Here is a 17,940-nt window from a genome sequence, read left to right on the forward strand (position 1 = left end):
GGCCCTTTAGCGCAGTTAGGGTGCAAAAAAGTGCCACACATGTGGTATCGCCGTACTCAGGAGAAGTAGTATAATGTGTTTTGTGGTGTATTTTTACACATACCCATGCTGAGTGGGAGAAATATCTCTGTAAATGGACAATTGTGTGTAAAAAAAATTAACAAATTGTCATTTACAGAGATATTTCTCCCACCCAGCATGGGTATGTGTAAAAATACACCCCAAAACACATTATACTACTTCTCCTGAGTACGGCAATACCACATGTGTGGCACTTTTTTGCAGCCTAACTGCGCTAAGGGGTCCAAAGTCCAATGAGCACCTTTTGGCTTTACAGGGGTGCTTACAATTTAGCACCCCCCAAAATGTCAGGACAGTAAACACACCCCACAAATGACCCCATTTTGGAAAGTAGACCCTTCAAGGTATTCAGAGAGGGGCATGGTGAGTCCGTGGCAGATTTCATTTTTTTTTTTTTTGTCGCAAGTTAGAAGAAATGGAAACTTTTTTTTTTTTTTTTTCTCACAAAGTGTCATTTTCCGCTTACTTGTGACAAAAAATAATATCTTCTATGAACTCACTATGCCTCTCAGTGAATACTTTGGGATGTCTTCTTTCCAAAATGGGGTCATTTGGGGGGTATTTATACTATCCTGGAATTCTAGCCCCTCATGAAACATGACAGGGGGTCAGAAAAGTCAGAGATGCTTGAAAATAGAAAAATTCACTTTTTGCACCATAGTTTGTAAACGCTATAACTTTTACCCAAACCAATAAATATACACTGAATGGGGTTTTTTTTAATCAAAAACATGTTTGTCCACATTTTTCGCGCTGCATGTATACAGAAATTTTACTTTATTTGAAAAATGTCAGCACAGAAAGTTAAAAAAATCATTTTTTTGCCAAAATTCATGTCTTTTTTGATGAATATAATAAAAAGTAAAAATCGCAGGAGCAATCAAATAGCACCAAAAGAAAGCTTTATTAGTGACAAGAAAAGGAGCCAAAATTCATTTAGGTGGTAGGTTGTATGAGCGAGCAATAAACCGTGAAAGCTGCAGTGGTCTGAATGGAAAAAAAGTGGCCGGTCCTTAAGGGGTAGAAAGCCCTAGGTCCTCAAGTGGTTAAACAATGGTTTAACTGTTCTTTTCGTTTTTTCTGCGTGCAAGAAGCCGCTCCGTTGTGTAACGCTCGTCATACTCTCACAGAAACGGAATGCATTGCTAGCCTGAAAACTAGTATGGCGCCTGTACATCATCGGGCCCTAAATTGTCAGCCGAGGGACCATTTCCTGATCCCTAATGGGTGACAGTAATCACATGTGCGTACATAGCTTTAGTATACTTAAAATAAGGCAACTGATGTTTTGAAAAATAAAACACTATATTTGTACTACTAACTTGCATATGCTGTAAAATACTTGCTTATTTCTGCCAATATTTCTACGGTATTACATAATGAGCAAGCCCCAGCCTGTGCAACTGTACTGCATTTACAGATTACATCACCATGTCAGATTCAGACATGCTAATAGAATTAAAGAGTCAATTTAACCCTGTAAAAGCAATTATTCAAGTAGATATCAGCACTTGCTGTCGCTTGCTTACTAATAACAGGCGTACATTCAACACCCTATTTATTCTATACATTCCAAGGTCAGTTTCCTTTTACCTGTACTACTTTTATATAAAGCATATTGCACGCGTTATAAATCAGGATCTCATTTTAGGCTGCTTTACATTACATCATCATGTATAAACACGCTAAACGTCTTTCGATAGGTTAGAAATGCCTTTTTCATCGCAGTAGGAAGGACCAACACACACAGATGTTTTACTAGACATCCCCCTCCTCCTCCATGGCTGATGCCAGAGGCATTCTCCTGTTACTACAGCCATGACGACAGAAGAGCTACTGCGCTTTCTCCAGCCCCTCCTGCTGGCTCTCAGTGCAGCCTCTGGCATGCGATTGGCTGTCAGAGCAGCCCAGCTCTTCTCTCATACTCCTTCCCCGGAGGCTAGGGAACCGCTAGCTTACTGGTTCTCCGGCGTCTCGGAGACGCTTTGCCACCAATCACATGCTGTTGCTTCGCTGACTGTGACGATTCTATTGGTGAAGATCGCTCGGCCAATAAGAAGAAGAATTGTGTGGCGGAGGCGTGCACCAGCGCGCAAGGGTGTTGTGTTGTCTCCAGACAGAACGGCTGCGCGCGCCACAGGTGCAGCTGCCGTTACACCGAGCGCGTGCACACCACGTGACGTGCCGCCGCTGTCCGGTGCGGCACCTGCAGCCTCTTCCTAGTGCTGGGATTATCGGGGCGGGGTCCCGCAACGGAGCGGGAGATGTCCCAGCAGTGGGTGAGGAGAAATGGCTCCCCGACTCCGCCGGCAACCCCCACCGCGCCTCAGGGGAGCCGGTTACAACCTATGAGGGCCACGGTTCCTTTCCAGCTGAAGCAACACGGCAGCCCTACACGGCTTAATAACAACAACAACGGGTCCGCCCAACGCACCCCTTCCCGAAGCAGCAGCCCGACTAGAGGCAATGGGACCAACGGCAACGGTGTGGAGTCACCTCCGGCTGTTGGCAGCTCTAGAGGAAGCCCCACAGTATCCACCCAAACAGGGGCGTCACCTACGCGTGGCCATCTACACCACCATCACCACCACCATCATCACCACCATCATGCTCACCATCACCACCATCACCATAGCAACCAGCATCAGCAGCAACCTGGGGCAGGCTCCCCCACCTCCAGCAGCCCCTCAGCACCAGACTCCAGTACACCGGGTGTCCCCTCCTCCTCCTCCCCTTCACCTGTGGGTAGGCCGGGGTGGCAGCAGAGGAGCTCCCCAGAAAGGAAAAGCCCTAGCTCCCCTAAAGGTAAACACAGCATCCCCTTCCCAAAAATCCTTCTTCCATCCTGAACTGGGTTGTGTCAGTGGTTTGTCCTCTACTTTGACTTTTGGCTTTTGTTATCTTTGTTACTGGGGTGTTAATGTGTGCATGCATTCAGATTTACATTTTTTTTTCACCCAGAAATTTAAAAGAACAAATATCACCTAATATTGGGCTTGCTTGTTTTTGATGCATTGTATACACCTGGAACTAGCAGGGGACAAACCAGAACATTGCACAGGGCTAATCAAAATTATATAGGAAATTATTTATTAGACTGTCAGGTAATTAATCATTAGCTTTTCAAATCTGATTAGCCCTGTTGAAAAAAAAATCCAGGTTGATACATGCTAATTCCATTTTTCACATATCAACAAATTCACAGTAAATCACTTTAAGGTCATCTTTGTTTAAAATCCGAATGGGCCTCTGTGATCTTGTGTGTGTTGTGCAAGGCCATGGGATTTATGGACCAGCAGTCAGGTAGATGCCTATAATATTGATCTGTTGTTTGTTCCTCAACTGTGTTTTTTGTTTGTTTGTTTATTTTTTTATTGAATAGTGCCTCAAATTGTCAATCACATTTTCTTAACTACAGTTTATCATTCTTTCATATTGACACATTTTGTCAATCAAGAAATGTATTGCTCTGCATTGAGAAATTGCTCAAATGTTTGTCATAAACCTTAAAAGAAAACAATTTGTGTGGCTAACCAATGAGACAAGCAAAATATTGCTATCATTATTATGGCGGGTATTCTTAGTTACTATGGAAACAGATGTATTTTTATGTATAGGCTATACAGTACGGTGTATCAACAAAGGATACACATTACACACGTTTTTGAAATGTCTTCATTGTAAGCAAATAGAATGCTCTTGGATTTTTTATTTCCACACTTAAATGATGATTGTATAGTGCTGTCTCAGATGGGGTTTATATTTTTGGTAATATTTGATAAATATTGAAAAACTTGCATTGTAGAGAAATATATGTGTGCAGCCTTGCTTTTAAAATGTGCTTACATCATATATACATCACATCCCATAAAATGAAATCCATGGAATTCTGTGAAAAAAAAGTATGTGTATGCATTTTGCAAAAAAATGCAGACGCCCAGAAAATAACCTAGCACACATAGGGCTCTATTCACAATAATGTGTGCGGTAACACTTTTTTTTTGGTCGGAAAATCACCTCCAGTGATAATTACCGACTTTTCTGAGTATTCACTAAAAATGCACCGAATGTGATTAATGTTCGATAAAAGTGGGGTAAAACGGTCGATAATGTTGCGGTAAGTGTGTTAAGTGGTCGGTAACTTTGCAGTAATTGGTCGGTAATGTATGCGGAAATAAAGCTTTTCTGACCACTGTGGGGCAGCCCATATGCTTGCCACCCATTAAACAGATGAACCAGAAAAGCCTGTCACCTTTAAAGTGGGACCTCAACCCTTGCGCAGGACAGAAGCAAAGCATAGAGAAATGCACCCTGTATGTATATAGAGAGTTTAGCCTGTCTAATTCAGCCTCATCTGTGACTAATCACAACTGTAATTTGAACTCTCAGCTGTGCCAGCTGGCTGCCTCAGCAGAGCAGCTAATTTGTAAACACAGGCTGTTCATCCTATGTCTGCTTCCATTAACCACTTAACGACCAGCTAACGCCGATAGGCGGCGGCTGGTCGTTTGTGGTTTTACAGTTCACGAAGGGTGTCTCCGTGAATAGCCTGCGAGCCTCCGATTGCGGCTTGCAGGCTAATTGTAAACACGCGCGGAAGAAATCCCCGCTGTTTACATCAATACGGCGCTGCTACGCAGCACCGCCGTAAAGGAGATCGGCGATCCCCCGGCCTCTGATTGGCCGGGGATCGCCGGCATTTGATAGGCTGAAGCCTATCAGAGGCGGCACAGGGCGGATATCAGTCTTGCGCAGCCCAGAGGGAGGGAGGGCGGAAATCGCTGCGGAGGGGGGCTTTGAGGAGCCCCCCTGCTCGGCCACACAGAGCGGCGGTGATCAGGCCCCCCCCTAGTGGAGAAAAAAAGGGGGGGGGGGGAGTCGCCTGGTCGCCCTGCATGGTTCCGCAATAGCCTGGTCTTTAAGTGGTAGCAGGAAGTACACACACTGGAGATTTATTGCAGGATTTGTATCGGCTGTAACAAATGTTTTTGTTTAAAGGTTATTATGCTGATGCTTATCTTTTCAAACAGAGAGGAATTTCCTCCTTGGCATTTATAAAACCATCTAAAAGACTGTACAAGGTCGGAAAGTGCACCTTGACATTAGGCACACCCGCCTTCTCTGTTTCCTTCTACGTACAATTCTGTACAAATTAACAAGCTGACACATCATTGCATTCCAACGGTTCTGGAGGTGTGTTTAGCTTCTAAGGGTACAATGGTTAATTTGCGTATATTAAGCAGTGTTGCACTGGGAGACATCTCAAACTCACTCCAACCTGAATTATCGCAAATTCTTTCTGTTTTTAAGAAAGCAAACTTTTGTTTTTCTTAACGTCTTAGTAAGGGGGCTTTTAGGACCATTGTAGTCCCTTACACACTCCAATGAGTTCTGGGTCACCATGAGCACGCTGGTTAGTTTGTGCCTCTCGGTGTTACAAGCTCTAATTCATAGAGCCAAATTAATCCATGCCATGCACTGATGAGGATCAAACAATCCGAAACAGTCTGTATGCATGTTGGATTATTATGGCTCTGTACAAATTAACAAGCTGACACATCATTGCATTCCAGCGGTTCTGGAGGTGTTTAGCTTCTAAGGGTGCAATGGTTAATTTGCATATATTCAGCAGTGTTGCACTGGGAGACATCTCAAGCTCACTCCAACCTGAATTATCGCAAATTCTTTGGGCTCTATTCATAAAAAAGTTGTTGCGAGAAAACTCCTGGAGGGAAAATACCGCAGCGGTATTTTACACTTCTGGGTGGTCATTCAAAGAAATCTTGAAAGCTGTGATGCAAGAGCGGAGATCTCCCGCTGAAAGCTGGCGGTAAGCTGTCGGAAGGCATGCGGAAACACTTCAGCCGGCAGAGTCCCTCCGTGCACTGCTCTCTCTGGGAGGTCTGTCCCATTCACTTGTATGTAATCCGCAAAATCAGAGGAAGCGGTATTTCCCGTCCACATACCGCTTCCTCTAAACTTTATGAATGGCCATTTTGTTACTTTTTTCTAGATAAATCTAGAAAAACACTGGAGAGGGCGGAAATTTCTCGCTCTGCTGGGGGATTGTAGATTTTCATGCGGGAACAGCTTTTATGAATGCCCACTTTGCTAAATGGACGGGAAAAGCCGCTGTTTTGAGCGGAAAACTTGCGGTAACCTTTTATGAATAGAGCCCTTTCTGTTTTAAGAAAGCAAACTTTTGTTTTTCTCTACGTACAATTGTCATGAACTCAAACAAAGCTCAAAAGGCTCCACAGCAGATATGTGAAAATTGTCACCTGCCCTCCTATAGGTGATAAAAAAAAATCCTTATTTATCACCACTTATCCGCCCATTTATTCAATTAAGAATTTCAAAGTGGAGGAAATGTAGTCACTTTTTACCGCACATTTACAGCATGCGGAAAATTAAGGAGATAAGTCTTTGAGAATTACACAATGGTGATCTTTTGGGTGATAATGTGCACATACTATTTTACCGCATGCGGTAAGGCATTGTGAATAGAGCCCATAGTGAGGAAGAGCTCTCACTGAGAGTACTTAGAGAGGTTGGGAGACAATGGGCCCTGTGTTAGCTAGCAGGTTAGGAAATGACACTGCCTGCTTTATGTATCTTAAAGCAGGCCATACACTGGCTCGATTCCCGGCCGTTTCGACAGCAGATTCGATCCTGGGATCGAATCTGCTGCCAATCGTTTGCGGTAAACGCAGCCGCCGATCCGATTTCCTCCCGAAATCGGATCGGTCCGTCGATCGCGCCGTGCGGGAAATTACCCTCGATCGCCCGCGGGTAAAGTGCGCATCGCTAGCGGCGGCCGATCCGATCAAGTATACATTACCTGAGGCTGGCTCCCGGGCGTCTTCTCCACGCTGCACGGCTCTGTTCCGGCTCCATCCATCCCGGCGCTTCCTGTGTCACTGCAGTGACCAGGAAGTTCAAATAGAGGGCGCTCTATTTGAACTTCCTGGTCACGGAGTAACACAGGAAGCGCCGTAATGGAGCCGGAACAGAGCCGTGCAATGCGGAGAAGATGCCCGGGAGCCAGCATCAGGTAATGTATACGGGGGGGGGGACAGGCGGCAGGAGCAGCTCAGCAGATGGTGAATCGGTTTCAGGCTGAAATCGATTCACAATCTGTTTGCAGTAAAGGCAGCCATACGATCCCTCTCTGATCAGATTCGATCAGATAGGGATCTGTCAGCTGGTCGATCTAATGGCACATCGACCAGTGTATGGCCACCTTTACTGTGTATACAACATAAGACCCACTATTATTAGATGCAGGTTTTTCTCCACGTCTGCCTGGCAACAAAGCATTGTCAGAGAATCAGTTATCACCAGACTTGAGGTTCATAAATCCTAGAAAGAAACCTATGAGTCAGTGAGGTCTCTGTTGACAATGTAGCAAGTTGCCCAAAAATCTAAATTACAGAGATAGTAAAGATGCACCTAAACAGCTCTGCTTTGCCACAAATCTATTTAAAATGGGTCTAACTAAATCTTGTAACTTTTGCCCAGTTGAAGTCCTTCATGTAACATGGCACTGCCAAATAATTCAACAGTTCAGGTGTAATATTAATCACTTTGTACACCTTTATATAAAGCCTCTGGACTTGTAGAGGAAAGAAACTCACAGGGACCCGGGAGCCCAATCTTGTGCAATATAGTAAGGTACTTGAAAATATAGATAGAACACAGTATCAAGTTATACTCACAAAGCTTGGTTTTTTAGGATGCAACCACTCATAAGAGCATGTGGGGGAAGTACCGTCCCACTCAGACTTGTGGATGAGGTAAGGTGGTCACTGCTCCCCAAAAAATGGTCGAACTCACTCTAGGTGAGGCTGTAAAGTGAAATCCCGGGTGAGGGTCACTGGTTAATTCTGGAAGGCGGTAGTAAGCACCTAAGGGTATTGAGGGTGTATATATTATGTAGCATAAATTGATGGAAAGAGGGTTTTAAAGCGGACCCGAGATGAAAAACGAACTATAACAAGTAACTTGTCTATATATCTTATCTAGATAGTTTCCACAGCAAATCTAGCTGCAAATGGCTTCAAAAGTATGATTATTTCTTCCTGTGATACGACAGCAGCCATGCTCTGCTTGTCACATTACACAGGCAAGCTGGCCTGCATCTCCACCCCTCAGCCTGTGAAAACTTTACTCCCCTCTCCTCCTCCCCTCTCCCTCTGAAATCTCTGGCTAGTAACACCTTTTCCTACTGTCCAGACTGAGCTCCCATACGCCTTTGCTACATGGCTCTCAGAGTGCCAAGACACTGGAGGCAATATGGGTGAAAGAGGCGCCCTGGTGTGTATAAAATTCCTAAAAGCAAATAAAAACGAAAGAAAGAGAGGTAGGTTACCTCAAACCTACCTCAAATAACAACAAAATCTTTTTAACAACAAAAGATTTTTATTACTAAGCACAGGCAACGTGTTTCACGGGTCTAAGCCCGCTTCCTCAGGCCAATAACCGTGCCTAAAATAATAATAATTAGGACTCCTCAGTAAAATCATATACAAAACCAATAAATAAATCAATACACAGTATTGACTAGAAAACATATAGTTGGAATTATGTTCAAACCTTAGATACAATACTATTTACATATGCAGCTCATTAGAAATTCTACACATAACCATGCATATATATCTCTGTGTTAGAGAATATCCCCTGTTATACATAAAATCTTTTGCAAATGATAAATACAAATAAATTCGTCCAAATGATGATCAAAACCACGTACGTATGTGTATATATAAATGCACACATACCTGTGCTGAGGGTATTTCCAATAATAATGCATCAATAATGCATAAACCCATTAGTCAGCAGGGAATTTAACTGCAATGGGCTAAGTGTTATCATTAAAAATAATAATTAATACAGGTTAGGGGCCTCAGAAATCAGTTGATAGAAACCTGTGCAAATGCAAACTAAAAAACAGAATTGACTTGGACAAATTTATTTCTACACAAATGTAAAACTTACTATAATTACTTGGCCAGTGAGCAACAAATAACAATATATAGATATTGTGCTAGAATAAGACAGTGGAGAAGCTGTCCCGCGGCTGAACGAGGACCCCCCCAAATCCCCTGTGCAAATTCCACGTCATCTTCCTTAGTTGTGGATTTTGCTGCCCAGGGAGGCAGAGCTTTCGGCTGCAGCTCTGCCTCCATGTGGGTCAATCAGCATGCATCTCCGCCTCTTCTCCACCCCTCTCAGTAAAGGAAGACTGAGAGGGGCGGGGAGAGGCGGCGATCCGTGCTGAAAGACGCGTGTAGAGGCAGAGCTGCAGCCAAAAGCTCTGCCTCTCACGGAAGTGCTCCCGCAATGTGCCCCAGGGGATTTGGGGGGTAAAAAACCCTCAGTCTGACGTGGGATAGCAGCGTTTTCGCACGGGCAAACATGCCTAACCTAAAAGGTAAAAAGCCGTTATTAAATTGGCTTCAGACTCTTTAAAAAGTATTTGGCTTGAGGAATGCCCTATAAACTATATGAAAGGAACACAACTATGCAATGAGTAAAAATGTATCTCGGATCCACTTTAAGTTCCAAGAATAGTGTTTACCAAAAAACTCAAATGTATTATGCCAATGGGACAGCGTGTTTTCATGGTGAAAACTTCTTCATCAGGTTAAGTAAAAGTGCCTTAAAGAGAATCTGTACTGTCTAATTTGTACAACAAAAAACATACCAATCGAGTCACTGTGATCTCCTGGATACCTCTTTGCCATTGCCGCCGCTCCCCGCTGCGATCCTGGCTTTTAATCGCCAAAATTAGACAGGTACATAAATTTGGGCATCTAAAAAGAAATGAAATCAATATTTAGTAGATCCTCCTTTTGCAGAAATTACAGCCTTTAAACGCTTCCTGTAGGTTCCAATGAGTTTGGATGCTGGTTGAAGGTATTTTGGACCATTCCTCTTTACAAAACATCTAGTTCATACAGGTTTGATGGCTTCTGAGCATGGACAGTTCTCTTTAACTCACACCACAGATTTTCAATTATATTCAGGTCTGGGGACTGAGATGGCCATTCCAGAAAGTTGTACTTGTTTGTTTGCATGAATGCCTTAGTGGATTTTGAGCAGTGTTTAGGGTCGTTGTCTTGTTGAAAGATCCAGCCCCGGTGCAGCTTTAGCTGTGTCACTGATTCCTGGACATTGGTCTCCAGAATCTGCTGATGCTGAGTGGAATACATGCATCCCTCAACTTTGACAAGATTCCCAGTCCCTGCACTGGCCACACAGCCCCACAGCATGATGGAACCACCAACATATTTTACTGTAGGTAGCAGGTGTTTTTCTTGGAATGCTGTGTTGTTTTTCCTCCATGCATAACATCCCTTGTAATGTCCAAATAACTCAAGTTTAGTTTCATCAGGCCCACAGCCCCTTATTCCAAAATGATGCTGGCTTGTCCAAATGTGCATTAGCATACCTTAAGCAGCTCAGTTTGTGCTGTGGGGGAAGAATAGGCTTCCTTAGCATCACTCTCGCATACAGCATCTCCTTGTGTAAAGCAGGGCTGTGGAGTCGGTCCAAAAATCCTCCGACTCCGCAGTTTAGCATTCCACCGACTCCACGACTCAGACTCCTCTAATTTGCATATTACAATTTTGTTGGTTAACAGTATGTAACGTACAATTTGTCTCTTAACTGCCGACGCTTAGGAATTTTACAAGACAACTGAAGTGAGGAGGATATGTAGACTACTATATTTAATCCCTTTAGACTAAAACTAGTCCTTGGTAAGAGTACTTGTAAAAGGTACAGACCAGAACAAAGAACTTCTATCAGGCCCTAGGCAATGTAACTGTGGGTACATGTAAGAGTGATGTGCAGGTACTCTGCAGCAGAATAAGAAGATTCTTCCTCTATTACACATTCTTCATGCACAATCTGAACCAGGTTTATGGGTGACAGATAACACCTCTCTGTTCAATGTGCACAACATTCTCAGTGGATTCCCTGCAGCTCTGTGGGGAGTGCATATGTAGAGTATAGTACTACTGTGTAACAAAGTAAACCTGAGACAGATGCAATTACAAGTTTTATACATACCTGGGGCTTCCTCCAGCCCCCTTCAGGCTAATCGGTCCCTCGCTGTCCTCCTCTGCCACCTGGATCTTTTGCTATGAGTCCAGGTACTTGAGCCAGTCTGGTGTAGTGCGCATGCATACACTCCGCCGCCTGGAACGTACTACACCTGCGCAGCACTATTGCGCAGGTGCAGAATGCTCCTGGCTGTGGAAGTGGCACGTAGCCAGACTGTGCTGACTGGCTGAATTACCAGGACTCATAGCAGAAGATCCAGTTGGTGGAGGTGGACAGCGAGGGACTGATTAGCCTGAAGGGGGCTGGAAGAAGCCCCAGGTATGTATAACACTTTTCTTTTCATCCGTCTCAGGTACCCTTTAATTTGTAGTCACCAAACCAAATTTTAACATGTCAAATTATTTGATTTCATGAGCAAAGAGAGTGCATACATTTGCATAAACCAGCATCAACGCAGAATTATTTCCATCTCATTGACCATTTCTATTAGTGACACAGCTACACATCAGGCTTTATTCTTACAGCATAGACGTTATTTAGTATATATAAGAGATTCCTGTGTACACATCATATATACAGTCACAATCAGATGTTATATATCTGACTTTAAAAATACGGGGACTGCTTTATTGAAGCAGTACAAGTAACTAATTTTGATTGGTATATTTCATTTTTGTGGACTGAGCACAGCTATTACTGTGTATATATACATTATTTTTAATGACTATTATCTGAGAAATAGAACATTTTATCATTTTCTACTTTAATTACAGTTACAAATTCATTAGGAGTCGGAGTTGGTGCATTTTTTCCCAACTCCGACTCCAGGCACCCAAAATTGCTCCGACTCCGCAGCCCTGTTGTAAAGTGCACGGAATGGTTGAATGATACACAGTGACTCCATCTGCAGCAAGATGATGTCGTAGGTCTTTGGTGCTGGTCTATGGCTTGACTCTGACTGTTCTCACCAGTCGTCGCTTCTGTCTATCCAAGATTTTTCTTGGTCTGCCACTTCCAGCCTTAACTTGCACTGAGCCTGTGGTCTTCCATTTTCTCAGTATATTCCTAACTGTGGAAACAGACAGCTGAAATCTCTAAGACAGCTTTCTGTATCCTTCCCCCTAAACCTTGATGGTGAACAATCTTTATCTTCAGGTCATTTGAGAGTTGTTTTGAGACCCCCAAGTTGCTACTCTTCAGAGAAACTTTAAAAGAGGATGGAATCTTACAATTGACACCCTTAAATACTCTTTCTCATAATTGGATTCACCTGTGTATGTAGGTCAGGGGTCACAGCTTACCAAGCCAACTTGAGTTCCAATAATTAGTTCTAAAGGTTTTGGAATTAATAAAATTACAACAGTGCCCAAATTTATGCACCTGCCTAATTTTATTAAAACAATTATCGTGCACTTTCTGAAAATCCTGAATACACTTCATTTCACTTCTCAAACTTGTATTCATTACAACAGAGGCAGCCCATTTCTCCCTGGGTCGAGAAAGCTTGACAAAGAAAAGATTAGATATATTACAGAGACAGTGCAACTAGAAAAGGCTGCAGTAATCCAGACCACATTAGAACAGGTATAGGAACTTATAGGATAGAAGAAATAAGGCTAACAATTTTGTTAGTCTCTTAAAATAATCAAACAGCAGTGCACAGGGGAAATTATATATATAAAAAGAACTAATAGGTAAAAAACAGGTACAGTATAAACTCATTACAGTAAACTCCAAGGGACCAGGCAAAGTGGTTTACTATATCAGAAATTGTCCTAGAAATGACCCAGCATGCCCTGGTACATTCTCTGCTGCAAAGGAGCAACTCTGTCCTCCCATTGGAGGTACAGTATACGCACTTGCACATTTGGTGGACTACAAGGTTATGAATACCTTAGGGCTGCATAGCCAAGCTGGACAAATCACTGGTACAGTATCCAGGGCTCCTTAAAAATTGTCATCACTGAATAGAGGCAGCCACTCTCTTCCTGTTAGTGGCTCCGATACCTCAGTGGGCAGGACTTGAAGCACGTGTCCTGCAAAACTTTCTGCTCACACTTGAGCCAATCATGAAGCCTCTCATTAAAAATGCAGCCAATCATAAGCCTCGTGTCTGTAATGCGAGTGGCTCCGGTACCTCAGCGGGCGGGACTTAACACTGTTCTGTCCATTCTCCTTATTTTTGTAGTGAGTAGGCCCGCTCTTATCTGCACTACAAGTGAAAGTAACCTGTACTGTGCGCCACATGCTCCTAGGAAACAAGGGAAAGCTACCCAGGAGAGCATACAATCTCTTAGGATGACTGTGACAATACTTTTATCCGTGGTTGTAACAGGGCTGTGGAGTCGGGGCAATTTTTGGGTACCTGGAGTCATCCTAAATTTTACACACACCACACACACACACCACACACACACACACACACACACACACACACACACACACACACACACACACACACACACACACACACACACACACACACACACACACACACACACACACACACACACACACACACACACACACACACACACACCTCTGTGCTTAGTCCACAAAAATGAAATAAACCAATCAAAAAATAGTAACTAGTGCTGCTTCAATAAAGCAATTGTAGTAGGGGTGGATGAACACCCTGTAGAAAAAGTCACAGGAGACAAAAAACGGGAGCCCAGTAGTGCAATATGTCAATGACCACAATAAAAGAAAATAAATTAAAAGCACTACTCACAAAGGGAGGTTGCTTGGGGCAACCAACCACAGGAAGCAGGTGGAGACAATAAACCCGACTCCACTCGGGGTGGTCCTAGCCAGAACCAGAAGGATGGTCGCTCTCTTAGTGGAAAAAAGGGGACAGAGTCCACTGTTGGGACTCCACTGGTGGTCTGCCACCTCCCCTCGGACACTCACAGAGAGGCTCCCTATGCTAGATGATCTTTTCTATTTGGCACTTTTACTGGCCTGATGAAGCGGGCTGAGACCCGCGAAACGCGTTGCCTGTGCTAATAAAAATCCCTTGTATTAACTACAGAGGTTTCGTCATTGAGGTAAGCTACCTCATATCACTTTTCGATTTTAAGCTGATTTTAGATGCTTTTATTACATCAGGGCGCCTCTTTCCCTTTTACGTGCTTCAATAAAGCAGTCCCCATATTTTTAAAGTCAGACATACATATCTGATTGTGACTGCACAGTATACAGTGGAGGAAATAATTATTTGACCCCTCACTGATTTTGTAAGTTTGTCCAATGACAAAGAAATGAAAAGTCTCTCAGAACAGTATCATTTCAATGGTAGGTTTATTTTAACAGTGGCAGATAGCACATCAAAAGGAAAATCGAAAAAATAACCTTAAATAAAAGATAGCAACTGATTTGCATTTCACTGAGTGAAATAAGTTTTTGAACCCCTACCAACCTTTAAGAGTTCTGGCTCCCACAGAGTGGTTAGACACTTCTACTCAATTAGTCACCCTCATTAAGGACACCTGTCTTAACTAGTCACCTGTATAAAAGACACCTGTCCACAGAATCAATCAATCAAGCAGACTCCAAACTCTCCAACATTGGAAAGACCAAAGAGTGTTTGGAGGAAGAAAAATGCTGCCTATGACCCCCAAAACACCGTCCCCACCGTCAAGCATTGGGGTGGAAACATTTTGCTTTGGGGGTGTTTTTCTGCTAAGAGCACAGGACAACTTAATCGCTTTAACCGGAAAATGGACGGAGCCATGTATCGTGAAATCCTGAACGACAACCTCCTTCCCTGTGCCAGGAAACTGAAAATGGGTCGTGGATGGGTGTTCCAGCACGACAATGACCCAAAACATACAGCAAAGGCAACAAAGGAGTGGCTCAAGAAGAAGCACATTAAGGTCATGGAGTGGCCTAGTCAGTCTCCGGACCTTAATCCAATAGAAAACCTATGGAGGGAGCTCAAGCTCAGAGTTGCACAGAGACAGCCTCGAAACCTTAGGGATTTAGAGATGATCTGCAAAGAGGAGTGGACCAACATTCCTCCTAAAATGTGTGCAAACTTGGTCATCAATTACAAGAAACGTTTGACCTCTGTGCTTGCAAACAAGGGTTTTTCCACTAAGTATTAAGTCTTTTATTGTTAGAGGGTTCAAAAACTTATTTCACTCAATGAAATGCAAATCAGTTGCTATCTTTTATTTAAGGTTATTTTTTCGATTTTCCTTTTGATGTGCTACCTGCCACTGTTAAAATAAACCTACCATTGAAATGATACTGTTCTGAGACTTTTCATTTCTTTGTCATTGGACAAACTTACAAAATCAGTGAGGGGTCAAATAATTATTTCCTCCACTGTATATGATGTGTACACAGGAATATATATTATACATACAGTGATGTGAAAAACTATTTGCCCCCTTCCTGATTTCTTATTCTTCTGCATGTTTGTCACACTTAAATGTTTCTGCTCATCAAAAAAAGGACTTACGAGGCCAATGGAGGAAAAAAGGTTAATTACCTGCATCGTCGTTTCAGGCACGGAGGACGCCCTCCGTGCCGATCTGCCGGGTCCCCCCGCTCATCCCCCCCCCCCCCCCCCCCCCCGGGCCGGCTCCCGACCCCACGGCCCGGGTCGGGCTCTCCTGCCTCTCCAAAGATGGCCGCTTCCTCTGGCCGCGAGTGCGGCTGCGCAGCCCTAGGGCCAACCCCCCCCCCCCCGATCCACGCTATGTAGCGTGGATCAGGGAGGTTGGCCCTAGAGCTGCGATTTTTGTACTGACTCCACAGCCCTGCCCTTCAAGCTAACCCAGTCGCTGTTCTCCTCCGCAACCAGGATCTTCTGCTATGAGTCCTGGTAATTCAGCCAGTCAGCGCAGTCCGGCCGCGTGCCGCTTCCACAGCCAGGAACATTCTGCACCTGCGCAATAGTGCTGTGCTGGTGTAGTATTCTCCTAGTGGCGGAGTGTGTGCATGCGCACTACTCCTGACTGGCTCAAGTACCTGGACCTTTAGCAGAGGATCCAGGTGGCGGAGGAGGACAGCGAGGGACTGATTAGCCTGAAGGGGGATGGCGGAAGCCCCAGGTATGTATAAAACTTTAATTTCATCTGTCTCAGGTTTACTTTAAGTTACACAGTAGTACTATACTCTACATATGCACTCCCCACTGAGCTGCAGGGAATCCACTGAGGAAGAATAGCCTCATTCTCCTGCAGAGTACCTGCACATCATTCTTACATGTACCCACAGTTATATTTCCTAGTGCCTGATCCATGTTCAGATTGTGCACGAAGAATGTGTAATAGAGGAAGAATCCCCTCATTCCCCTTCAGAGTACCTGCACATCATTCTTACATGTACCCACATTCACACTGCCTAGGGCCTGATAGATGTTCTTTGTTTTTGTCTTCTGCAAGTACTCTTACCAAGGACTAGTTTTAGTCTATGATTAATGTATTAGAGGCAGAAGATCACCCGGCTAGCCATGTAACTGGTATTGTTTTAAAGGGAATAAATATGGCAGCCTCCATATCCCTCTCACTTCAGTTGTATTTTAAAATTCCTAAGCATTGGCAGTTAAGAGATGCATTTTATGTTACATACTTTCAATCAACAAGATTGTAATATGCAAATTAGAGGAGTCTGAGTCAATGGAGTCCTAACCTGAGGAGTCGAAGTCGGTGGATTTTTGTACCAACTCCACAGCCCTGGTTAGAAATAATCAATTCAACCCACCTGTCTGACGGGAAATTGCACCCCAAACTAATCCCCGCTGCAACAATGAAGCACACGGAGGGCCTGAGCATTGCAGAGTGAGACTGTAAGCTCTGTCTGTGCCCCCCCCCCCCCCCCCCGAAGGTTTAATCTGCCTGCTGCTGCTGGCGAATGGAGACAGACGCTAAGGGCTGTACACTATGCACAATCGCCCGCATTGCTGACCGCCTCTGAATGTAGAGAGAAGCTGGGGCCGAATGCAGAAGCATAGTGCTTAACACTGCATGATCGCCCGCATCACTGCCCAAAGGAGTGAGGAGAGAAGACCTGGGGGCCGAATGTAGCAGCTTAGTGCTGAACACTATGCACGGTGCCCGCATCGCTGCCCGCCGCTGAATGGAGAGAGAAGCTGGGGCTGAATGCAGCAACATAATGCTTTAACACTATGCATGATCGCCCGCATCGCTGCCCAGTGGAGGGAGAAAAGAAGATCTCGGGGCCTGAATGTAGCAGCCTAGTGCTGAACACTATACACGGTGCCCGCATCGCTGCCCGCCGTTGAATGGAGAGAGAAGCTGGGGCAGAATGTAGCAGCGTGTAGCCACATAGTGCTGTGCACGCATGCTAACCTGATGTGAGTGCTGGAGGCTATCACGAAGACGCCCGGTCTGACGGCAGCAGATGTCCATGGCTAGGGGGTCCTCGGGGTGCAGCATAGAGTGATTCGGTGTGCCAGCTGGATGAAGGATGAAGGACCACGTGGAGGATGGGGCAGCATCTTCCAGAGGAAGTTACAGTATGTAAAGGAGCGCACCATGAAGTTAGCCGGCTGGAAGGAATCGATCCAGGATGCCCTTTAGCAGTGGTGGATGCAGCCGAGGCCGGCTGCTTGTGTGGTCCACTCAGCCAGCGATTGTAGTTGTGACTTCACTGCGGAGGGAGCCATAGGCTACTGGGCGGTCAGTGCGGGGGCCAGGAGCGGGGTCCTTGTGGATGAAGAGGGCAGTGTGTGGCACAGGAGGTGTTGCTGCCGCCAGATGGTCAGCTCGTTCTGAGGTTCCGATCTCTGCATGCAGGTTAGCCCCCCCTCCCCAT

The 17,940-nt window shown here is 44.6% G+C and overlaps 1 protein-coding gene across 5 annotated transcripts in view; it reads left to right on the forward strand.

The window, feature by feature from the left end:
* The first annotated feature begins 2,138 nt into the window (after positions 1 to 2,138).
* The window catches only part of FAM117B (family with sequence similarity 117 member B), a 109,429-nt gene continuing 93,627 nt past the window's right edge, over positions 2,139 to 17,940 (forward strand). For 2 of the 5 annotated variants that reach the window (XM_068245116.1, XM_068245119.1), the window contains exon 1: positions 2,139 to 2,886. In XM_068245116.1, the coding sequence (XP_068101217.1) occupies positions 2,346 to 2,886 (541 nt within the window). In that variant the 5' untranslated portion in view covers positions 2,139 to 2,345. The remainder of the gene's footprint in view (positions 2,887 to 17,940) is intronic. The other 3 variants (XM_068245115.1, XM_068245118.1, XM_068245117.1) reach the window with 3 other exon arrangements.

Source organism: Hyperolius riggenbachi, chromosome 7 (assembly GCF_040937935.1).
Source record: "Hyperolius riggenbachi isolate aHypRig1 chromosome 7, aHypRig1.pri, whole genome shotgun sequence".
NCBI lineage: Eukaryota > Metazoa > Chordata > Amphibia > Anura > Hyperoliidae > Hyperolius > Hyperolius riggenbachi.